Below are 25,019 nucleotides of genomic sequence, written 5' to 3' on the forward strand. Positions count from 1 at the left end.
TCAAAATGACTTCCTTGGCAATCTAGTGTTAAATACTGTACTGGCAGGAAAGATGAGCAATAATCCAATTGGACAAGCCATGCCCACACAAATAACAATGCTTATCTTATTTCAAGTTAAATCTTATAGAATACAAATTTAAATGCAAGAATGATTTAAATTCGTATGAATAGCTTACTCAGAAATTGTGTAAAACAGCAGTGCTTTACTTTACTAGAGCATTCTCATTAGAATTGATGAATTTAACCCTTGACTTCGCTTTTTCTATAGTTTCGCCTTCGGGTGAGCATTGTGATTGGATCCTAATTGACTTAATTATCACGAAAGCCCTTAGTGATACGAATTACTTATATGGCAGCTATATATAAATTACTTATATGGCTTTGAAAATATAGTAGAAAGAAAATTCACAAATGCACGTTACATGTTTATTTACTTGGTTAATTAAACATGTAACGTGCATATGTGGTTTGTGTTTTCTTTCTACTACATTTTCAAAATATATCTGCCATTTAAGTAATTTCTATCATGTTATCTGCACGATATGCTCTGTAGAAGTTTATTTAGCAGAAACGAAGAAGAAATTTTGATTTTTCCAAAAGAAAAAGAAACAACATCCACAGTGCCGGCGAAGCTAAGCCTAACACGTTGAAAGTAATATCTATCACTTAGGGCATAAAATTGAACTATCTGGTAAAAATTCGATGTAATTTTATACCAGTGTTGAAAAAAACAATCAATCTGATAAGAAATTGTTGCTACTTGTTTTGAAAATCAAGCGTAAAAGGTTACCAGCGAGTATATTCTGTTTGGCATTGGTTGTACCATTTTTGGCGACTTTATCGCCTGCACCGGCAAAATGGAAAAGTACCCTAATTTTTCTTTACAACATAATAAATAATATTTATTTTAATGAGAACTTCATCAGTTAATATAATATTTAAGATAAGAAGATAGTGGTACTCTTCTGTTATCAGGACTGGATTCAGAAATGTATGGATGGATAGATGTATTCATGTATGCATGTTGGGCATGTATACACACATACATATATATAAAGACATGCATACATGCATAAATTTATGAATCTGGTTCCGATAACAGAAGAGCACCAAGATAGTTACAAAATGTAATATAAAATGTATTTTTCAGGAATAAAGACTATTGTGCAAGTATGCCAAAGTATTTTACATATCAGATGTCTTCCATATAGCAAAACCAAACTGCTCAGTCACAGTCATTTTCTTAATTTTATGAAACAGTTTTGCACATCCTCTAATTTGATATTAACACATATAAATAATGATGGAAAAGTTAATATGGTTGATGTCAGCTCAAAATCGCAATCCATTAGAACTGCTGAAGCTGAGGCTACAGTATATCTTGGTCCAAAAGCATTTGAATTATTACAGCAAAATCAAATTAGAAAAGGTGACGTTTTATCCATTGCAAATATTGCAGGTATAATGGCAGCCAAGAAAACTAGCGAACTTATACCATTGTGCCATATTGTTATCATTGATGTAATAAATTTGAGTATGAGATTAAATGCAAGTATGCATGAAGTAATAATTAAATCTAGTGTGAAAGCAGTTGACAGAACAGGTGTTGAAATGGAAGCCATGACCTCGGCTACTATTGCAGCTCTGACTATTTATGATATGTGCAAATCAGTATCAAAAGAGATTACAATTAAATCTATCCATCTTCTTACAAAAACTGGTGGAAAAAGTTCTTTTACCAAGAATTAAACAATAATTAAAATTATTTTATATTTAATTCTTCTTTGTGTATGATTTTTTTTTAAATCACTGACCTCTATATAAAGATTAAATTATACAACATAACATGTTACATTTATTAATTTATATTGCATACATTATTATAAGTATAAAGTTAAATATATACAAAAATATTTCTTTTTACAAAGCAGCTAAAAATTCAAGGCACATTTACTGTAAATTTCTAAAAAAGTTAAGAATGTGATAAAATTTTAATCTCACATGTTAATTAAATATGCAAACATTTATCTTAAAAATCCAATTTTCACTTTTGAGAAATGATTTCTTTAATAATTCAGACTGATCGAAGTATATAAACATTTATATTAACTTTTTTTTCACAATATATAAAAACTAATATGCTACAAAATCTTTCAAAAAATTATTCTGAAAAATATTGGTCATTTTTATCACACAATTACATGCAACACTTTACAACCATTTAAAAAAGAAATTTTAAGTACAATTCCACATTATTTTCAGCAGAAATTTTCTATATATATGTTCATTAGAATGAACTGGATTTTGTACACTATAATCAATTTATATTTTTTCATTTGATACATTTTCAAAACATAAGCTTTTATATATTAGATGTTCAAATTCACAACTTTAAAAATTTCTATTTTATTTATGTAACTTATGAGCTTTAAAAGCTCATTAATTATACATAATTTTACTTTAAATGTCATAAAAATTTTAAAATCCTGTATGAATTCAAAAATATTCATGTGCATTATTTCTCACAAAAGGAAGTGTTATAATAATTAATAATTTAAAATAATTTCAACCTGATAATCAACTGAAATAAAATTTTGCCTTAAGAAATTAAAAAAAAATAAAATTCCATATATATATATATATATACACTAACACAGTAATAAATAAACGAGCATTGAATTTTCCAACATTATTTAAAGCTTTTCATGACACAATATAATTTTATTGCCCGAAACATCTTAAGCTATAAATATAAAATAACAACACAAAACAATCTACAAATGTAACAATTAGTGTTAAATATTCTAAAGTAACTCTGAGCAATAATTTATATAGTCTCAGCAAAGCTTTAAATTATTTTTACAATACACTAAGTTTCCATCAAATGTTTTGATTTAAATTCAAGAAAACAATAATATAATATTTTTGTTTAGATTTATTTGATATAATAATTTTCATATAAAACACAGATTACATAATGTGCTAATTACAGCAAATGACCTCTCTTATCACATGTGTACCATATTTAAAAATTCTAAATTAATAAATTATTTTATTACACAAAGAATTTTAAAATTTGGTATTTGGTCCTTGATATGCTAGGAATCTTCAGATCTAAAGTTATATTAATAAAAACAATACAACAAAATTAAAATTTTGTTCTATCAGATCTGTAAAATTCATTGCACATATTAAAAGGGCACTGAAAATCAAATTCAGAAATAACAAAACTATATTTATGAATACTGCAGCAAACCCTAAATGATATTAAGTCTGGTTTCAAAATGCTTGGAATTTACAGGAAGGAATGTACTGGAAATTAAAATGGAAAATATTTAAGTTATAAAAATATAATATGAGATATTCTGCAGCATTCACTTAAGTATCTCAAGTAAAACATTATTACTATATTACCACATCTTAAAACTGTTATACAATCATTAACAGGAATGTAATGGATATGAGCATATTTTGGCATTAAAAATGAACATTCACAAATTCCAAAACATTAAATAACTGGACTTATGCCAAGTAACTACGCTCCCAACTGCGAGGCGTAATTTGACGTTGCTTTAAGCTACGGTACAATGTGACAGACAGAGGAACAGTGCCATCTTGTGACTGTCCTTCTGCAGGAAGATCTAATAAAGTCTTTTCTTCTTCTGCTCTAGCAGCACGATTTACATATCCACCATTTTCATCAATAGTAAAACGCACCCTTGAAGTACATATACTGCCTGAGCTTTCATCACTGGGTGTTCCCAAGCCATCAGTTGGAGTTGTTCTTGAAGGCGAGCTCGTATTTGAAAATGCTGTCCACTGCTTAGGTGAAGTTCGACCAAAGGCACTTTTCTTAGGCAATGGAGGCAATCGTCCACTGTGCCCTTGAATGTCCAAAGTAGATGGTCTATCCGGAGGTCTATCTTGGCTTTTTCTACGATGAAAAGCAGGAGTATTATTAGAGTAATTAAGTAAATGAGTTGTTGTTATTATTTCAGAATCAATGGGATCAGCTTCATCACTGTGAAAAGTAGGATTAATATTAGAAGAAGCACTAGAAGCATTTGACACATTAGAAGGAGTACGCCGATGCCCGTATTTTCCCTGTTGTGGTAAACGTGTCTGAATACTTGCCAAGTCATTGGTGGATGAAATTTGTGAACCAGGATTATCATATGCATATGTACCTTGAAGACAAGACCATTCATGATATGGCTTCTCTTCACCAGGTCTAGAATCTTGGAAGAATTGGAAGTTCTTGTCGTGTACATGAAGGCACTCTGGTAAATGGTAATCTACATTTGAGCTCAAATTATCACTTTCACAGCTTGTATTTGATAGTTTTCGGGAAGTTGGCAACTGAGAAACACCTGTGTTGTTCCACTGCAAATCACAGCATTTTGTATAAGAAGCACCATCTAGATTGAGACTAGGTCGATAATGACGAGTTTGGCCATGGTAAGTGTTATGTGGATAACCAGATGTTGAAGAGAACTCATAATCTGAACCGAGGATTGGTGGCCCTGAAATTACAGTATATGAAATTTAAAACAAATCTGAATAATGTGATTTTACATATACATAAAAAATACATTCTTCATGTAAAGATTAAAATTTTCCCCCCTCCTCTTCAACCAAAGTATTATTGAGAATCTGCATACTAATAATAACAAATATGTTAGGGAAGATTAGGGATAATAGTTTGCTTTGTATAATTTGTCAGTATTTTTAATTGACAATATACTTATATGTTTTAATGAACTGCAATTTTCAGTTTTCTAAAAATGAGATCATATATACACATGTCAAGGAATAACTGATCTCAGATAAAAATATTTAAAAAATACACTCAACACATTTCATAACATATGTCATAACTTAAAAAGCATATTTTAAATTGTGCACATGTTAAGTTTTAGTTATGACTAGAAGATGGACCTTAAATACCTTTTTTTTTTAAAAAAAATTTAAACTGAAGTCTTTTAATATGTTTAGAAGTTATAAACACAATTTTAACAACAGAACTAAAATTAAAATTATAAAAATAATATTTTATTAAAAAATTAGGAGACTACAAGTATACTAGTAAAAGCAATGAGTGAAGCTTAAGAAAATGATGCTATTAATAATTAGCAGATATTTTTAAACACTGAAAAATAAAATTGAAAAAGACAGACGTAGCAGCTCTTGTAAGTTTCTTTTAACTTAATTGGATTGGACAGTTTTCTGATCAACTATATTTTTATAAACTTTCGCAGGAAAAATGAATTAATTAAAGATAAAATTTTCATCTGAACACATTTTATATTCAGAATCCCATTTTTTTCCCTTTATTTGATCAACATAAGGAATGGTACTTCTTTTCCATTGAGATCAAAATTATTCATCTAATTCAGTTTCTTGATTCACTGATTCAAACAAACTCTAAACAAAATTTTCATAATCAGAAGAAATACTTTCTGATTATGAAAATGGAGCTGCATAATATGGAGTTTTGTTTATAGGGATACTAAATTCCTAGAGTCATGTTTTCCTAAAACATTAGGATCAAGTATCTACCAATGCATATTCTAACAAACATTCATTTTCATCAGTAAATAAACAAAGCTCAATTACTGCAGGAATTATATGAATACAGCAAAATTACATATTTTAAAATAACAGAAGTCAATATAAATAATCTAAACCTGCCTCATTTAAAAACTCTCAAGTTAGAACAAAATATCTAAAAATGATTGTGTTGCCAGTTTTGCAAAAAGTAACAACTTTAATGTGTTGCCAAATTTCAAAACTCTACAAACTGATTTTGATATATTCTTTGTTCAAGGAACAGGTATCCTTTCAATCAAGCATTACCAATCTCTTATTATATTAAAATGAGTTTTATGTACTTACAGATGCATACAAAAGGCATTTTACAATACCATTAATTCTGAAGGTATAAACACAAAAATAAATTCTTACCTGTCTCTTTTGGCCACCACTTTTCATCATCCTCAACATCATCTGGCCATGTTGATGGCAAACGTGGATGCAAAGTGGAATATTTAGCAGTCCTTATATCAAAACCTGCTGCAACAGATGCTAGAATGGCACTCATGTTTCCAAGTATCGAACCTACAAATCTTCGAGGTAGTGAAGATCGTTTTGTTACTCCTGAAATTTCACCATTTCCGTTATGGAGACTGTGTGATCTAGAATTACTAGATGATTCATTTTCAAGAGCTAGATTAAAATAATGAAACAATTATTTGAAAACTGCAAATATATAAAATTACAAATGCTAAAAAACAAAATATAATGATGCAAAAGCTCTTTCCTTTGAAATTAAATTAATTGAGACAGTCTAGATTTTGAAGTACAGGGTCCTTGAGATCTAACATGTTAACAAAAACAAATAACAGTTGTGATAAGAAGTAGAGGTTGTCTTTTTATAATGCAGACACAAGGCTTTTAATACAAATATGAAACTGGAAAGCTAGAAATAATGTGTTAGTAAATTGTTATGAACATGTCAGATGTCTATGTCCTAGTGTGTGTGTGAAAAATGTTGAAATATTATACTGAAGTAGTTTTCCTTTCAAGAATGCTAGGGAGGAAACCTAAAATTTCAACCAGATCATTATTTTGTTAGATCTGGGCAGAGATATAAAAGCTTGTAAAATCTCCGGCTCCTAATCTGTTACTTAAGAACAGGCATTTCAAAGCCATTTCTTACCCCCCTCAAAACATATGGCAACTTCAGCTATTAAATGGTCAAATCCTCTAATTTGCTAAAATTACAAAGCATTCTGAATGACAATTTAACCTGTTAAATTCTTCACTGTAATTAACATCAACAGCTAAAACAGAATAAGAATATATACTTACAACACATAATTGAAGTATTGTAGTTATAACTGTAGTCCAGATAACTGGAGTTATACTGTAATTAACTGAATCCTTATTTTATGAGATAAGAATTCACACATTTCAATTTACTAATCAATTGTTCTTTCTGTGCCATATTAACTTAAGCTTCTGGTCAATTCATTTACATATTTTCATCTAACTAACACAGACACACACACACACACACAAAAAAAAAAAAAAAAAAAAAAAAAAGGTCTTACCAGAGAAGATATTAGATCTTCCAATAGCAATTGCCATTAAACTTTAGAAATGGACAAACATGCAAATAAAAAGACAAGTATGATGTGTGGCATTTTGCAGTCATTTTGCTTCAGAAAGGCACAGGGTAATTTTTTTCCCTGCTCAGCTCTCACCGTAACCATGGTAACTACAGCTATGGCAGATGGTCAAGTCCAATTATTATTTATTTCCTGTTCCAATTCAGTACATTTTGTTTTTCTTCGTGAAAAGCACTTAAATGAAGGCCGACTTGGACTACAGTCTCAAATCAGTTGGTGCAATTGTTCTATGGCGATGATGACACATGTTATGACTGCAAATGAGAGAGGGTCAGAAAGATCATGAAGTGCCTATTTTAAAGTAAGAAACTAAGCAGTATTTTGTGCTCTTAGGTAGTATAATCATTAACTGAAAATATACTTTTTTTAAAAAAGGGATTTATTAGTTTTGTCAGACCATGAGTCTTGTAATAAAAGGAAATTTGTTGTTATTTCTGGTTCCATTACCCTCAGGGTTGGCATTAAGCTCTTTGCCACCCATTGCAAATTCTGTGGCTACTAAATTCTTCTGCCTGGTGTGGCCTTGGTGGCATTAGCTCTGCAATCAACCCTGAATATCTTATGCATCCAAAACTAGAACAACAGAAGATCTGAAGGTAGCTTAACACTCATATTGCAGTCAAGTCCTATATTTGGGGACTTGTTGCAATGCAATGTTTTAAAAACACATCAAATTCACAACAAATGATGAGCATTTTTTGATGCAATTTATCCTGATAGGCATAAAAATGTGTCTTCAGTTGTCTTTCCCAAATTAGTGACCACATCCTGTTTGATATGAGTTCAAATCAGTTTTGATGATATTGAAATGCTATGTTGATATCAACAGAATACCCAGGGAAAAAACTATTAATGTCCATTGATAGAAATTTTGAGAAAAATGAATTTTTAGTCTGTGCAACTTCAATCATAAAGAAAATGTTGTTATAAAATCATGCAAAAGATCTGTAACAAGCTTTCGACCTTTATTTAAAATATATATACATACATACAAAAGAGGAGAGAAGTGAATTTTCAAGTTCCCCCCCCAAAAGTGACTAATTCTTTTTCCCGGTTTCTTCTGTTAATCTTCAGAATATAAATCTTCTTTACTGTAGTAAGTAGCTGTTTCAAATAAAGTTCTTTTTACACCATTTTATTTTTTAGGTTTTAAATCAGTTTTGCTTTTTCTTGTTCTTCAGCAAGATTTCTAGTCTTTTTCAGTAAGCATATAAATTTCTGCTTTTAATGTATCACAAAGACTACAAGTGTCCTTACTTTGGTAACTGATTCTGATATCGAACTTAAAAATATCTCTGAGTTTATCATATGACACTGGATTGTTTGTTTTGTACATGTTATGTAATTTTGTGATCTTATGTAATTTTCTTACTCTTTTTTACAGAATAATGAAATTTTCTTCTCTTAAAGAAGCTGATAAACTCTATTATTTTAGAAATTGTTTCCTTAAGAACTGCATGTTTTTGGTTTGTATGTTTTCCTCTGCAATCTTCCTATCAATTGCCAAAGCTTCTGTTATTTTTGGTACCTTTTTTTTTTTTTTTTTTTCAATGACATGGAATGAAGCAAAGGTGTTTATATAAACGTATGCATCATTATATTGCCTGTCTCATTTCCTAAACAAAAACATCAGTGCATTACAGGCAAAAGCATTATAAGACCGGCAAGATAATGATTTTAGGTGTTATTTTCAAGTTCACTAAAAAGAGAACTCATTGTTTTTCATATCACAAATGAAAGAAAAATAATGAAACAGTTTGCACTTACAGTCAAGTTCTGACTCACATGTGGTTGCTCTTAAAACTTTCACGACATTATGGATTCTCATTGTTTTCTTTCTTTTCTTGGCAGAAAACTCGGCCACTGAATCAGAGCCTGTTCTGGAATTTTCAATTTCCATGTTCACAAGTACTAATGAAGAACTGATGGATGAAAACAACCGGATGTCATTACAAGAGATAAGAATAAACATGAATAAGCCTGATAAAAGCAAATTGGACATAAATGCTTTTTTCCTCTAGTACTGTTTTTCTCCATATGCAAAATCTTTCCTCAATTACAATTATTGACATAAACACCTTTTCTACCAAACAATTCATAATAATGTAGAAGTTATTCCTATTGTCCACTATATTGTCTTGTAATTACATCAATTAAAAAAAAAGGAACAAACATGGCTTCTCCTATGGTTGTCAACTGCACTGGCAGCAATACAGTCCATAAATTTTCATATGAACTTCAATGCTGTGATCTCACAGTAGTATTTTCATAGAAACATCCCACCTGGCGAAGAATCATGGTCTTTCATGATATTGTTTATTGTGATGTTTGAAATGGTAACAGAAATATGCACTGGCTTTAAAGATGGGTTTGCCATAAATATGACTACTTCTTTTGCCCTCTTCTTTAAATAACAGTCCAATGTGTAATGTAAATATGAGCCAATTTCTCTTAAAACGTCCTTGAAAAAAGTATCCCTCTGCTCGAGCAGGTTGTATGCTTTGCCACATTCAAATAACCTTAATTACCAGTAATGGATTATGAGATTATGTTACAGACCACCAAGAATTTAGTGTATATTTAATGGTGAATTTGTGTCACTTTTTAACCATTTTGCCATACTGTACTGTCTTGTATTTTCAGGCAGCTGCTATTACAGATTTCTTTTCAATATTCAGACTTAATATTAGAAAATATAGAATCTGCATATTTTTCTCAAGAATCATTTACATTAATAGCTTTCTGTTTCCCTTTGGGAAGTGATGGCACACTGATACTAGAATTGGTTTTCATGCTGTATACCAGCATTTCTTAATCTTTTTGATAAGTGGAACCCTTTTTATTGTCCTCATTTATTATAAAACCTTTTGTTTGCTTCATTAGTATGGTTTTAATGCAACATTTTATAAACAGTTTATTTGCCACAAAAATGACAATTATTTTAAATAATATTTATTTTCTTCAAAACCAAAGTTCAAAATTAATCTAAGTTCAAAATTAATGCAAAAAGCTCTTAAAATAACCTATTTAAATAGGTCATTTAAATTCTAATGAGATGAGTAGTACTGCCTTTTATTATCACAGATATAATTGATGTTAGGTTTTTTTGAATGAAAGTTATATTCGTTGTTCGGCATCATGTTTATTGCAGTATTTATTATTGTCAAATACACAAGCTGAGAACTCTGTTTCACACATACATGAATTGCAAATTGTAAAAGTGCCAACATGGTCTTTTGTGGCAACTGAAGATATCTGTCTTTTAAACTGCACCAGAATTTCACAAACAGCATTAATTTATATTTTCCTTGCAGGGATGAATCAGATGCAATTTAAATAAAAGTTCCATATTCTTCTGCTGACATGGTCGAAAGTTGTGCATTGGTAATAAATAGATTTTAATCCACAATTCATTTTGATATTTAATCTGCTGTTCATCTAGAAAATACTGATTGCAAGTTTCTCAAAGCTTTCAAGTGCTGAATAATTTTAATAAATATCTCTTACTATTGGGAAGTCATTGGAGCACATACAAATTGTCCCGAATTCTTCTTTCTGAAAGCAAGAATTTACCATGAGTAGTAAATACATACACTTGTTTGTCCTGAAGTTAATCCTTTAAATTTTAATGAGATTTTCATTGATCTTTGCAAAAGTTTTGCTTCAATAAGCAATTTCAAGCAGCCAATTTCTATCAAATAATCAAGCTCTCAATTTGAACTGTGTTCCAAGAGAAAGCATGCACCTTATCGCTTAGCTTAAAAGTATGTACTTAAAAGTAAAAAGTATCTTTCCTCGACTTCAATATTTAAAAGAAGAGATGTATGTCCATATGTCCTAGCACAGTATTTTGAACAAATAATTATCTAGTAGCAAGATTTTATGAAGTTAATGACTTGGCCTCAATTAAAAGCATTTTGATATCTCAGGAGATATATTTTTTTGCAAGTGCCTGCCTATGCATCATACAGTGGTTATTTAATCCTCTGAGTGGTACAGGATTTTAAATGTGTCATGAAGACTAGTATTTAAACAGCATTTATTAATTGAGTTTGTATAATTATTTATTTTAGTCTCTATTTTCATAAACTTGCATTAATTAAGATATTTACATTATTAAAGAAAGTAAGAAAGCAAAATATCTTAAATTATAAGTTAATATATGCCAAGGAAAAAACTTCTGATGACCGAATAAAGGCGGTCATGGTGCTCAGAGGGTTAAACAGTTTATGCAATATTTTTAAGAAGTTGTATGGCCCCATTAATGCTACCCACCTGCCTTCATTCCATCAGCACAGATATCAGTGCAGTTGACACATGATATCTACGACTATAATCACTGAAAAATAAATGCCTGTTATCCTGATTTGATTTCCTTACAATTTACATTATGGTCCTGTAGATGTTCTTATGGAAGAGTATGTGCAATGTGATGTTATAATAAATCAATACTGTTTAATAATAAGCAAAAATTTAAATAAAAAACTTTCAATCAATTTATAAAAGACACACATCGACAAGTAGTTGCTATCCTGGCTACTGTCAGCACCCTTTTACAACAATACAACAAGTTCTAGTACAAGGGATTTCCCTGTATTTTTAAAACTGAAGGATCCTCTCTATTTCTAGATATGTGGGATTTCCTATGTGTAGTGATCAATAAAGAAATCAGCTGGGAAATCATGAATAACAATTTAACTGTATCATCTTCCGTAAGTGAAAAAAAACTCCTTCACTTGCATTATAATAAATACTTCTACATGATTTTTTTGGGGGGAGGGGAAGCTCTAATTTTCAACACTTTTTTTAATCTTCTAATATATATATGTCATAAAAGCACAAGTGAAAATGGAGCAGTGTTGATGTGTACATAGATCCATATTGAAGAGGAAAAATTCCGATTGCATAGTAGGCCAATTTGTTGAGTTTGTAATATCTAAGGAACTTAGCAGTCGAGGCAGTTTTAATTCCATTTTTATTTTCCAGTAGACGTTTGTGGCCACAGTTCACGTGGCACTATAGTTGTGCCTATTCAAGAACATTTACATTTTTGATATTGTTGAGGCAAAAGCTGAAGTGAGTAGTTGTGCAAGATGGAAGCACACAAAGAGAAAAGTTTTGGTTTGAGTTAAAAAGTTTCAGTTTCCAAATATTACGTCATCAGCGCTGCACAGGCCATGTAAAATGGAATGATCTAGAAATGATGCAATCCCAAGAAGTTATTACAATTTTAGAACAGAGAGGGAGAATTAAAGCTTTACCGTTAGTTTAAATTATAATTTTGATTTATATATTTTAAATCTCACACATATATATATATTTTCAGTTTTATCACACTTATTAACAGATTTAACAGCATTCTGGTTTCTCCTTAGCATTCAGACTTATGCTACATTAAGACCATTTCTTGTGTACTGATTGTGAGACTATGAATCTCCTACAAGTGACATTGATTTTTTGTCAATCGAAGATTTTAGGAAATGAATATAACATTTTAACAAAAATTAATGTGTTTTATTAAAATAATTCAAAGAAAGGTTACATTTTGCTTTATAACTATTGTAAAAGATTACAACTTTTTATTACATATCTCATCTTTTTTTTGGACTAAAGTTTGCACTCACACACGGACATCTCCACTTGACAGTAGAATGCAAAGTGAATACAATGACCAGCAAAACAGGTCAGGTTAAAGTTAGCACTTAAAAAATTAACAGCTTAATGTACTCACCACTGTCTGTTAATGCTACAGCATTATGAATTCCATGCACAGAAAGAGGAATTGGTGGTTTTTCAAGATTTGGTGCACTTTTTGACCATCTTTTATTGCCATCAATTAATAGCATTTGTCTAGAATGGCAACGTTCTTTTTGATGCACTGTACTTGGTCCCCATGTTTTGCCTTTCAAACCATCTGTTTGTACTGAAAATATTCACAAAAGTACAATTAAAATAATATATTCAACTTAGGTTATAAATACAAGTTCTTCACTTAGCTACGTTATCATCAATTTGTGACATTTATATTGTGGCAGTTTATGTAATTAAAATAATATGGTAGAAACTGGAATTACTTTTAAAGATAACTACTTTTGCAGCAATGAAGTTTTTATAAGGGTATAAAGTATTTCTCCCACCTTCTTAGGATGCCTTTGTGGTGTAATGACCAGCACACTCAGCACATAATCGAGAGGTCAGTGGTTTGAGTCCCGGCGAGGACATTCCTCATTTTTCACATCTCCTGCTTTTGGAGAAAAAAAAAAAAAAAAAAAAAAAAAATACCTAATGTCTCTACAGTGGCACCCAAACTAAAATTTGCACTGGAGAACTAGTGGTGCAGCACCAGGAGGCCTGGGTCAGACACCCTACCTATTGTCGAATAAGTAAGTCATTTCAAATGATATCAAGAAATAACTACCATAAGATTAACAAACTATGTGCATATTTACAGAGCATTTTTTTTTTTTAGTCTAAAGGGGCAATTTGCGCTGAAGGACTATTATTTTTGTTTTGGCATTTTGCCTTGATTCACTATAAATGTCCGATTCACTTTTCAAACTGTTGCTACAAAATATTATCGCCCTGTATTATATTTCAAGAAATTAAATAATGAAGAATCTGCATAAATGTATGTATGTTTTTCAAATTGTGATAAAATAACAGTACCTAGAGCCATCCAATTTTGAATAATGTACATTTCCACCCAAATGTGGGCATCTGGAATTTGTTTTATTTTCTATTTCATATTGTATAAAATTTTAACGAATTTTTGATTAACAAACTCAACGATTTAAAAACGAGCAATGGCAACACTCTATGGGGAAACTTTTTATCTTGTGTGTGCGGAGATAAAAAGTTCGTGTATCGGAAATTCTAAAGATACACTCATTTAAAAATTATTTTATGATATTGCTGTTGAACTTAATTTTATGGTTTAAGTGCGAAGAACATGATATTTAATAAATAAAGGTAACAACCAAAAATGTTAAAAAAATGCCCCTTTCGACGTAATTTAAAATCCGAAAACATTCAGATTTTTTTTTTTTTTAAAGTATTTTGCTAAACATATTAAGGCAAGAATTATCTCAACACTAAGAAAGAAATTAAATGATGTATCTAACAGACTAAAGTGTGCGAAAAATCAGAGACCTGAAATGCCATTTAAAAAAGCTGAGGAGGGGGAGCTGGCTTTAACCTACTATTTAAAGACAATAATATGTACACAAGTAATAAGGCATATAATGTGAGTCTCTTGATGCACTTTTAAAATTAACAAAACAGAATCTTAATTAGTCACACAATATCGTAATCATACACCCTTATAACCAGGTTGTTGATGTTTACAAGATTAGCATAAAATTTCTGGGCCAGCCAGCAGTAAAAATATTTCAGTTGTTCTGTACATAATTCTTCATGTAACTTTTGATTATGAACCGCACCCAGGTGAGTTGGTTATCTGTCTTAGGACACAATTTTGTGCCTGTTGCAATTTTTTCCTATAAGATTTGCATGAATATGCCCATACCGGGCAGGCATAACATAGTAAGAGATGCAATATGGTTTTATAAATAAGCAATTTTCTTGTCTATTGAAAGTACACTGTTTTGAGAAATTAAGGGGTGAAGTGTGATTTTACTAATTCGAAACTTTCTAAGGATAGATGTTATGTGTGGGTTCTATGAAAGAGTTTTACTGAGGATCACCCCAAGATAAAGGACTTGCTTGGCCCATGGGACAACATCTGCAACTAAAGTTGCAGGTTTTTATTGAATTTATTTTTCTTGGTAACTAGGATTGCTTGCATTTTAATTTACTTGCACATTAATTTTGATCTTCCATCTTGTCAGCCAAGTCTCAAGTATGTTTATGTAGTCTTATAATCATTGTATTGCTGGGCTAACAAATGCACTTTGTGAGAGGATTGCAGTGTCGTCAGCATACATTGCGAGTTTTGTGTAGTGGAGATGTCATTCACGTAAATATTGAATGATGTGGGTCCATGCAGAGACCCCTTGGGAATGCCTACAAGGATTGCCCTGTGTGCAGAAAGTGTATTTAAAACGTGAACAACAAAGTGTCTGCCAGTTAGGTAGAATTTAATTATGTTCGTGTGTAACTTGGAAAACCCAGGTTGTGTAATTTGTATATCAGTGCGTATAGACATACACTTTTATATTATATTTTTCAAGGGATGCTAGCTTGTATTTATAATGTTATTTATAACTGTTTATAGTTGTACCTTTTCTTTTAATTTGTGCCCTCGAAAACGGCCCTTGCATTTTTATTTTGCGGCCCTGAAAAGGGCTGTTTTTTTAACGGAGGTATTCAATCTCACTAAAATTATCATTTGAAGAATCTGAGCTATCCGACTCATCAGTATTAAACTTCATGCACTCAACGGTGTTCCCCTACCAGACAATGCAATTTCCCCCATTTTCCTCTATTACATGCTTCATGCATTAATACACAGGAGTCACCAAATCAATCCCTTTCTCAAACAATTTACTCTTCTTTAAAATTTTGTGTCCTTTTTAAAAATTCTGTTATCGGATACTCCATACGAGTTCAGTTCGTATAATGGTATAGTGAAAAATTCCTTATCTTTACAAGGTGGATAGGCCAGAGGGGTCTATTTCCCCCCAGTTCTCCTAACATAACCCCTTGATATATCTCATTGGAGGTATGTTAAAATATTGTGTACCACACGCTAGTTCCTTATGTTCAATATGTCTGGATACAGCATCGATACAATGCAATGCAAATTTAGAAATTGCTTAGAAACGAGAACTAAAAGTTTTGCTTTCAACATATCAGCTTCCCAAGGAATATTTTTTCTGTCAACAAAGCTGAATGTCGTCTCCTTTCCTTGTATTTGAAGAAGGAATGTTTTCACACAAAAAGCTGTGATAAGACATACTATCCAACATAATTACACTATTTGGTTGCAGGTTAGGTAGTATTTTTTTTTTCAAACAAATTTTCATAATATTCTGTATTCATTTCCCCGTGATAACCTCCTTTCTTTTTCTTAGCTTCGAATATATCACATGCTTCAGGAATAAATCTGTTTTCGTTGCCAGCATGAATGAATTCTCAAGAACTGAAAATTCTCTATTGCTTGGTGTTGAGCCTCTTTTTATGCCTGCAACAGAATGGAATGTGGGCATCTGATCTTGTAACATTACACTAGATGTGTTGATTTGTTTCTGAGTTCCCTAAAGAGAAGGCTTGGCTGGAAGAAGCATCCTGGAATTTTGCCACCCCCCCAGAATCACATGAAAAGTCTAAGCTTGCATGTGCATGAACATTCCTTATCTTTACAAGGTGGATTGGCCAGAGGGGTCTATTTCCCCCAGTTCTCCTAACATAACCCCTTGATTTCTCTCATTGGAGGTATGTTAAAATATTGTGTATCACACGCTAGTTCTTTATGTTGCGAATTTACGGCATTATATCAGACGTCATTCACACGATGCCAGAAATGTTGAAAAATATGTGTGGTGAAATAGTTGAATATTTTGCATGCTATCAGGTGATGCACATCAGGAAGTTTATTAATTTTTTCTATATAATTATAAACCTTGAGAGTTTATGCATTTGAGGTTCAATGCATGTTTAATTATCTGAACACAATCATGAGTTGTCGTGTTTTGTATACGGGGTAAACATTAATGGACGCCTTGCATATTCTCAGTTGTGCAAATTCATCTGGACTGGGGTAAACTATATTTAAATAAGTTCAAAATACCTATAAAAATTAACTAAATTTAATATCTATAAACATAACCAAATTTACATTTTTTTCCGGTTAAAACAAATAAGAAAATTTAACATCACTTATGTTTAACAAAGTTCACATAATTTTAAAAACATATATAATGATTGCACAAAATTTTTAATAAAGATTAAAATAAAAAAAGAGACTCACAAGCATAAGCTCGAAGACGAGGTAGATTAGGTGAAGAAGGTGGGCTGTCAGGACTAGAAGGATTATGTAAGCCTTTAATATTTCCTCGGACAGTAGGGCTTTGTTGCACTGTTATATTGTGTCGAAAATCTACCAAAAAGTATATATTTCATATACTATAAATGAAATAACATACACATATACAAACAGATTTAAGTAACAATAACAAATATTTCATGTCTACAGGTGAATCTTTAAGTTGATGAAACCCACCATACAGAATGCATCAATTTGTTTTAATTATAATGCAATGCAACTGCAAAGTTCATATAAAAAAATTTGAAATTTTTTGTACAGAAAAATAACTTTCATCCACTTTACTCTGAAAGCACATTATAATGCTTTCAGGTTAACCTCTCCTTAAAAATATACAATCTAAGTGTGCAGTTAACAAACAAAAGAAGTTTGTTTGTCAATATGTTTTAAGAAACCTCGGTACAATTCCGTTAGAGCGGCGTCATTTAAAAATGTGCCACTTTTTTCCTTTTTCTTTGCAACTAATTGCGGCCAAGTATAAAATTATGAAATAATAACAGAGTTCAAAAGACTAGAAAAAATTAGTTCTGTAAAAAGTAAATTTTTTTAATTTCATAATTCTTAAAGAGAGTAAATTTTTTGTTTTAATTTTTTAATGTAGAATATTTTACACACAAAGAGTAACAAAACAAAGCGAAATTTAATCTAAACAAGTGGCATAAAGAAAATTCTACACATAAATAAAAAATAACAAAACTAAATTCAATCTAAACAGGTAACATAAAATTATAAATATCATTCAATACCACAGAAAAATTTTTAATTTTTGAGTATAACTGACAACACATAAATTCTTGGCGAAGAGTGCCCCGCTGACATTTATTACTTCATTTAGCACTGCCCCACAATTGCTAGACAGGTTGTGCACTGCATGCCATTTTCCCAAAGAACACATCTAAAGTTTTTTTTCTTTTTTTTTTTTCTTTTCCTGAAAAAACTTTCGTCTATTGTTATAATTTTGTCGTCTCCACTGATTTTATTTTTTATGAGACATCAAATCACATACCTCCCTCAAGTAGTTTTTCCAATTTTACTGTTGTATTATGTTTGAATTCTAATTAAAGTTCAGAAAAATCAATCGGCATCTATTCCTAACATCACAAAGATAGATAAAACGAACGACACTGAGGAAAGAATAACACGAGCCTTCAGACCATGTTTTCGTTCTAAGACCTCTTTTTTCACAGCAAGAACGTACGTAACAATGCCATATAGGAGCTTTGTTTGAGTCCAAAGTTTAATTCATTGAATGATTTTGAGAACTATTCCTTTGAATTCATTTTGAAGTCAATTGCTATGAAGTATTCCTTTGTCCTGAAAGAATCTTATGGTAGCCTCTTTGTCATTAGGTAATTGCAAGATTGTGCAGTCCATCACACTAAAAAAAATTTTTAATGAAATATGGCAGAAACAAGTAGCATGATGATATTTCAAAAGAAAAGTACACTGCTGGCCATTAAAATTGCAACACATTGAAAGAAAGCAAATACAAAAAAGATATTTACTGTACATAAATAGTATGGCATGAAGACAAAATGATTAAATTTGTAAGCAGCTTGGGGGTTTACAAGGATATGAAATTAGTAGAAACTGCTTCCACCCCTGGCAGCTAAAACAGCCCTTACCTGGTTAGGCATGGAGTCAAACTGGGCTTGGATGATAGAAATGGGCAACACGTTCCATGCTGCTTCAAGTCTGTGCCACACTTTATAAACCATATTAGCTGGAGAAATATGGCAGGGGAGTCTCTTAGAAACCCATGACCAGATGTTTTCAATGGGTGACAGATCTGGAAAGTGTGCAGGCCTGGGCAGCAATTGAATATCCTGTGTATCCAGGAAGATCAAAACATGACATGCAACATATGGTCTTGCATTATCTTGTTGGAACATGGCATTTGGAGGCCTCGAAGTTTTAGGGCACAACTACTGGATGTAAGATGTCAGAAATGTACCCATATGTATTCATCACTGTCAATCCGAACTAGAGATGTGTCGTGTATCTCACTAGCTGCCTAAACCATCACACCAGGTGTAGGGCATCTATGCCAATATCAAATGCAAGCAGGCGAAGTGCTGTCTCCTCGGACACTCCAGACACGTATACGGCCATCAGAATATTGTACACAGAACTGGGACTCGTTTGAAAAGGCAACATCGTACCACTCCTGTACCCAGCTTTGTTATTTAGTGCATCAAAATCGCCATCTCTCTCTATGCTGCATTGTCAAAGGAAGCCGAAGTCATCCTGCTGATGCAGACGTCGACGCACCTTAGGAGCTGATACTGGGCGTGCTTGAAAGATGCCCATTTCCTGATTAATGGTCCGTGATGTGGTCATATGGTTTTGCACCTCACAATATGTCTTGTTCTCTCTGGTGTTAGTCATGGGAGAACATTGAGATCCTGCATGCTGTTCAGTATGAATCCATTGAATCCATATTTGCATGATAGTGATTGGATGTCGTGCGACCAGTGATATCACGGAATGATAATTTACACTTTCAATAGGCAACCATCCTGTCTTTATCGAATTTCGAAACTTGCTGGTAAGCACTTCTTGTTCGAGGCATAACATAAATCCAATAAACAACTTTTCTTTTATGCAATTCTTCAAATGTCGTTTCTCCCTCCTGCATCGTCTAAATGCGCAGAAATACTAATCATTTGCATATCCCAACTTCTTTCTTTCATGTGATTTTGACGTTTGTCACATTATTCCTTCCAGATGTTGCAATTTTAATGGCCAGCAGAATATTTCAATCTTGTGACATAAAAATGATATGTGTTATAAAATTTTGACTTTCATTTTTATATTCAGGAACGTCAACTTAGTTATCATTTAAGTTTATTGTCTAGTTATATTCTTTCAGCATTTTTTCTGAGGAAGATGGACACTGATCAAAGCTGTTTTGAGAAGACCACAGCCTTTATTGAAATAAAATGTAGCTTCCATACCATTATGCAATTTAACATCACAATCGCCAAAATGAAATATTGTTAAGGCTCTAAATTCCATTGAAGAAAAACTTCTGGTATTTTCATTGGAGGTTGCAAACTAGTTATATACAAAACGAAGATGCTCATGCATTTAAGTGTAAATATCCAGTCTTACAGAAAAACAAAGACCCTTATCCAATTCCAATGTTAGTATTTATAAGCCTTTGAACATAGTCATAATCTATCATGATATGTCAAGTACATACAAAAGCACCTGTCACATATCTGCTCTTTTCCTAAAAACTAAAAATTCATTTTTACTTGGTGTATAAAAAGACCACTTTCTGAATTTTGATGTATGCTCAAAATTCCTTCATATCTGCTTCTGCAAGGGTGAAAGGATGAAGGGTCTTTTAGAGAGATTGCCTTTTGACTCACGTGGGAAGACTGTGATGAAAGGCACAATCTCAAGAAAAGATAACTCTTTTTACATGAAAATACATGTTTTGAAGCAGGGAAGATTAATCTTCCCTGCTTCAAAACTACAAGATCCTTTCACAATGTTTGATGAACTTGAACAGAAAAGCAACATCTCAATTATACAAGCTTAAAGTACGACTTGGAAGCAATAGAATTTTCTTAAGATTATCATGCAAAGAGAATAAAGTAGTGATTTTCTTCTCTTCAGCTGATTAATGAATTTGTTTCTTCACCTTTTCTATCTCATTTGCTGGATTTTCAACATTACTTGATCTTTTCTATTAAATGTCAGAAGCTCTCACAGGAATTCCAGTTTTGAAAAAAAATTGTAATGAGGCTATCACCCTCTGACTGGTTGTATGTCACATATATTCCTCTAATAAAATTCTGTCTGTTTTTCAGGCATTTTCAGTTTGCTATACCTCACAAAAATCTAACCTTAGAACATGTGCAAGGCTAAAATGATCTGTTAATAGCTTTCCATGCTGTTTTTCAAATTATATTACATGCACCAAACTGCCTACATATGCCTACAGATGGACTCGAAGTGCTCACTGTTTCTGTTTTATTGACATTGTATGGTGTGGTGTATTTTACCATGTTTTACAACCCACCTCAAAATTCAATGGATGACAGCTTTTTAGCTGAACTGCTTCCAAATGATAAAAATGTAACACTAGCAGGCAACTTAAACGCAAAGAATACCAAGTGGGGTTGTCGTAGGATGAATAGTAATGGTGAGAACCTTCTGAAATTCATCAATAACCATTCTACGAGGCGTATTCGGAAACTAAGTACCGTTTTTTTTGGGGGGGGGAAAGTAAAACAATTTTTTCGAATCCAATTTTATTTTTACACGAAAATACGTCTTAAACTATTTTTCAACATAGTTTCCGCCAATGATCAAACACTTGTCATAGCGGGTGACCAGTTTTTGTATACCATCGTCAAAGAAACTTCCCGCCAGTTTCGATAACCACGACTCCACAGCATTTTTCGTGTCATCGTCAGATCCAAAGTGCTTGCCACCAAGCTCGCGCTTCATGTGCAGGAACAAGTGATAGTCGGACGGCGCCAAGTCCGTGCTGTACGGCGGGTGATCGAACTGCTCCCAATGAAACTGTCGAATTAACGATTGAGTGACTCCAGCAGTATGGGGCCGAGCATTGTCATGGAGCAACACAATTCCTTTACTGAGCATTTCTCATCGTTTGTTTTAAATGGCACACCTTAGTTTTGTTAAAGTTTCACAATATCGTGCCGCATTAATGGTTTCACCTCTGGGAAGAAATTCAGTCAGCAAAATGCTTTTCCTATCCCAGAAGACAGTGCACATGATTTTTTGTGCTGACATTGTCACTTTGAACTTTTGTTTTTTTGGAGAATGAGTGTGTCTCCACTCCATGGATTGTTGTTTCGATTCTGGTGTGAAATGACACACCCAAGTTTCATCACCTCTCACAATTTGGATTAAAAAGTTTTCTCCCTCATCACTGTACCATGTGAGAAATGTCAGGGCACTACCAAGTCGCTTTGTTTTGTGAACATCAGTGAGCATTTTTGGAACCCATCGGGAACACAGTTTGCAATAATTCAAGCGGTCAGACACAATTTTGAACAAAACAGTACGTGAAATTTGTGGAAAAGCCTCTGAAAGAGTTGTCATTGTGAAGCATCTGTTCTCATGAATTGCTTCATCAACTTTCCTTACCAAATCATCGGTGACAACAGAAGTCCGAGCCTCGGCGTGGACATTTGTTCGACCTGCATTAAACATTCTTACCCACTTTCTCACCATTCCATCACTTATCGTGTATTCACCGTAAACTTCTGTCACTTGACGATAAATTTCGTCCGGTTTAACATTCCTCGCGTTCAAAAATTTAATCACGGCACGAATCTCCCAGTCAGCGGGAGAACTAATTGTCTTAAACATTTTGAATGTGCACAGCAAACTGAAAACACAACATAGAGCAACCAAAATGGCGACAATTGAAAGTCAGTGAACAAGAAAGACTAGTGCGCATGCGCGGGATGCCTACCACAGCGCTAGAATGAAACGGTACTTAGTTTCCGAATACGCTACGTATTTACTTCAATGTCCCATTTGAATTTAGTTATGTTCCGGAGAATCCCAGAAGAGGAGACATTCTCCTCACCACTACATCTATTCCAATGTATCTTGATGTTAAAGTTGAGATGAATTATCTTCCAGTCATAGGCAAGCTTGGTACAAATCAATGTATCAATGAGAAATATAAATAATGCACAGATTGGAACATTTACAGTGATCTCCTGTAGGTTAATGGTCTATGCTTTAATAGTCTAAAAAATATTAGGGATATCGATAATGCTATTGACTCGTTGATATATGCACTATACTTAGTGCATATAACTTAGCCACTAAGAATATCCCTGCTGATCAACACTTGGATTTATTACCACACTCTATCCGTGAATTGATCAAAGATAGAAATAGACTTCAGAAAAGATATCACATTTCCTGGGTCACTCGCATTAGGAAGGAACTAAATAAACTGAATCGAAAAATTAAAAAGATTATACAGACTCACCGCGACAATACATGGAACAAGAAGATGCTGAGTTTTAATAAACCCGATAATATGTTCTGGACTTTTGCTAGAAATCTTCGACGCAAGCCACAATGTAATATACCTATCTATAGTGGTAACTATAGCACACTATAGAAAAGCACCCGGCTATGACACTATTACAAATCTTGCCATCAAAAATTTACCTATTAATATTATTTCTAAATACACAGGTATTTTAAATGCCTGTCTTATGAATAATAAATTACTAACCAAGTGGAAGACTGCAAAAATAATCTTACTGACCAAGCCTGGTAAGGATATCACTCGTCGTGATGGGTATCATTCTATCAGTTTACTCCAAGGACTCAGGAAAATTTTTTAAAGAGTGATTCTCAATAAACTGGAACCCTACATGACTAGGCTCCCTCCCAAGCAGTTTGGGTTCAGGAGAGGTTTGTCTACCACCAAACAGATAATTCAACTGGTGAAGTTTACTGGTGCTGCCCTGCAGATGCTAGACGTGACAAAAGTGTTCGACCACGTCTGGCATCAGGGGCTCATTTTGAAGCTTATTTCCATCGACCTCGTGAGAGATCTGATTTTGTTGATCTATTCTTTCATTAAGGATAGAAAATTCTTTGTAAGTATGGGAAGTGACAAATCTGTAAGTGGCTTAATGCTGGCATGGCCCAAGGGTCAATCTTAGGACCAGTCCTGTATCTTTTTTACATCGCAGACTTTCCAAAATATAACATGGACCATAAATCTTTTCTAGGATGCTACGCCAGATGATACTGTGTGAGCCGTCACCTCGCTCAGAGCTGAACATGCTATCTCTAAACTTCAAAATGTCATTCCTCCAGTTGAGCATTGGTGCACTAAGTGGAAGATAGCCATAAATGTGCAAAAATTCCAGCTGATTATAATACACAGAAAAACTTCCAGGACCCCACTTAATGTCACTCTAAAATTATTCGACGTGGATGTACCAATTGTGCGTAAGGCTACATATTTAGGAGTCATTCTCAATAATAAGCTTACATGGAAGGACCACGTTGTGAAAGCACGTAGTAAAGCTATGTCTGCTTTGACGAGTATCTTACTGCTCATCGGTAAAAATTCTAGATTAAAACTTTCTAAGAAGAGACATTTGTATACTGCGGTCATTCAACCTATATTTTCACACGCTTCACCTGCCTGGGTGGCAGCCACACAGAAGGATTTGCACAAGCTATAAGTATTACAGAATAAAGCCTTATGACCGATGACAAATGCCCACTATTTCGTCTCAAATGATGCACTACACAGAGACCTGAAAACCAAGCGTGTTGAAGAATATCTTCATCGTATCAACAGTAGGGTGACTTTGACAGGGTGATTAACTGCCCGCATTTATCGCACTTTAAAATTTTCGATTATATCCCTTTAGAGGAGGACTGTAAATTAAGACCTTATGCTGTACATCTTACCAGAAATGCAAATTTCCCAGCCTAATTTAATTTCTTTAAGTGCTTTTGTACATATGTATATAACTTCATTTATTTGTATGTAAGTTTATAATTTGCTTCATATGTATTTTGCATATAGTATATTATGTTATTTTGTCTTGTTTGCTGTGTTCATTTCACATGTACCGGTCACAAACTTACACTAACTTTTGTGCGACTTCTGCCTCTCCTTGGTCATTTCGTCTCTTCTTGTGACACATGATCACCACCCTTTGCTTCGTCCGTTTTTCACTGTCATGCACCTATATGGCATATTTATCATCGAAAAGGACACGTGCTTTGTGCGATATCCCTGCCATACTCATATGGATTGAAGTATGTCTATTGCTTTTAAATCATTTA

General features: G+C 32.9%; 2 protein-coding genes across 9 annotated transcripts in view; one reads left to right on the forward strand and one right to left on the reverse strand.

Moving 5' to 3' along the window:
• The window catches only part of Mocs1 (Molybdenum cofactor synthesis 1), a 100,182-nt gene extending 90,818 nt beyond the window's left edge, over window positions 1-9,364 (forward strand). For 5 of the 8 annotated variants that reach the window (XM_085814862.1, XM_085814867.1, XM_085814863.1 and 2 more), the window contains one exon: window positions 1,153-1,779. In XM_085814862.1, the coding sequence (XP_085670988.1) occupies window positions 1,153-1,751 (599 nt within the window). In that variant the 3' untranslated portion in view covers window positions 1,752-1,779. Of the gene's footprint in view, window positions 1-1,152; window positions 1,780-9,043 lie in introns of those variants that run through there. The other 3 variants (XM_085814868.1, XM_085814870.1, XM_085814869.1) reach the window with 3 other exon arrangements.
• Window positions 2,920-25,019, reverse strand: part of LOC118202383 (mitogen-activated protein kinase kinase kinase 11-like) — a 64,137-nt gene continuing 42,037 nt past the window's right edge. The window contains exons 6-9 of the mRNA XM_035374555.2: window positions 17,121-17,249; window positions 12,924-13,115; window positions 5,967-6,227; window positions 2,920-4,525 (exon numbers count right to left, since the gene is read on the reverse strand). Of these exons, the coding sequence (XP_035230446.1) occupies window positions 3,525-4,525; window positions 5,967-6,227; window positions 12,924-13,115; window positions 17,121-17,249 (1,583 nt within the window). The 3' untranslated portion in view covers window positions 2,920-3,524. The remainder of the gene's footprint in view (window positions 4,526-5,966; window positions 6,228-12,923; window positions 13,116-17,120; window positions 17,250-25,019) is intronic.

This window comes from Stegodyphus dumicola, chromosome 4 (genome assembly GCF_044657685.1).
Source record: "Stegodyphus dumicola isolate Sdum_Otavi_A_Nest chromosome 4, ASM4465768v1".
Classification (NCBI taxonomy): domain Eukaryota; kingdom Metazoa; phylum Arthropoda; class Arachnida; order Araneae; family Eresidae; genus Stegodyphus; species Stegodyphus dumicola.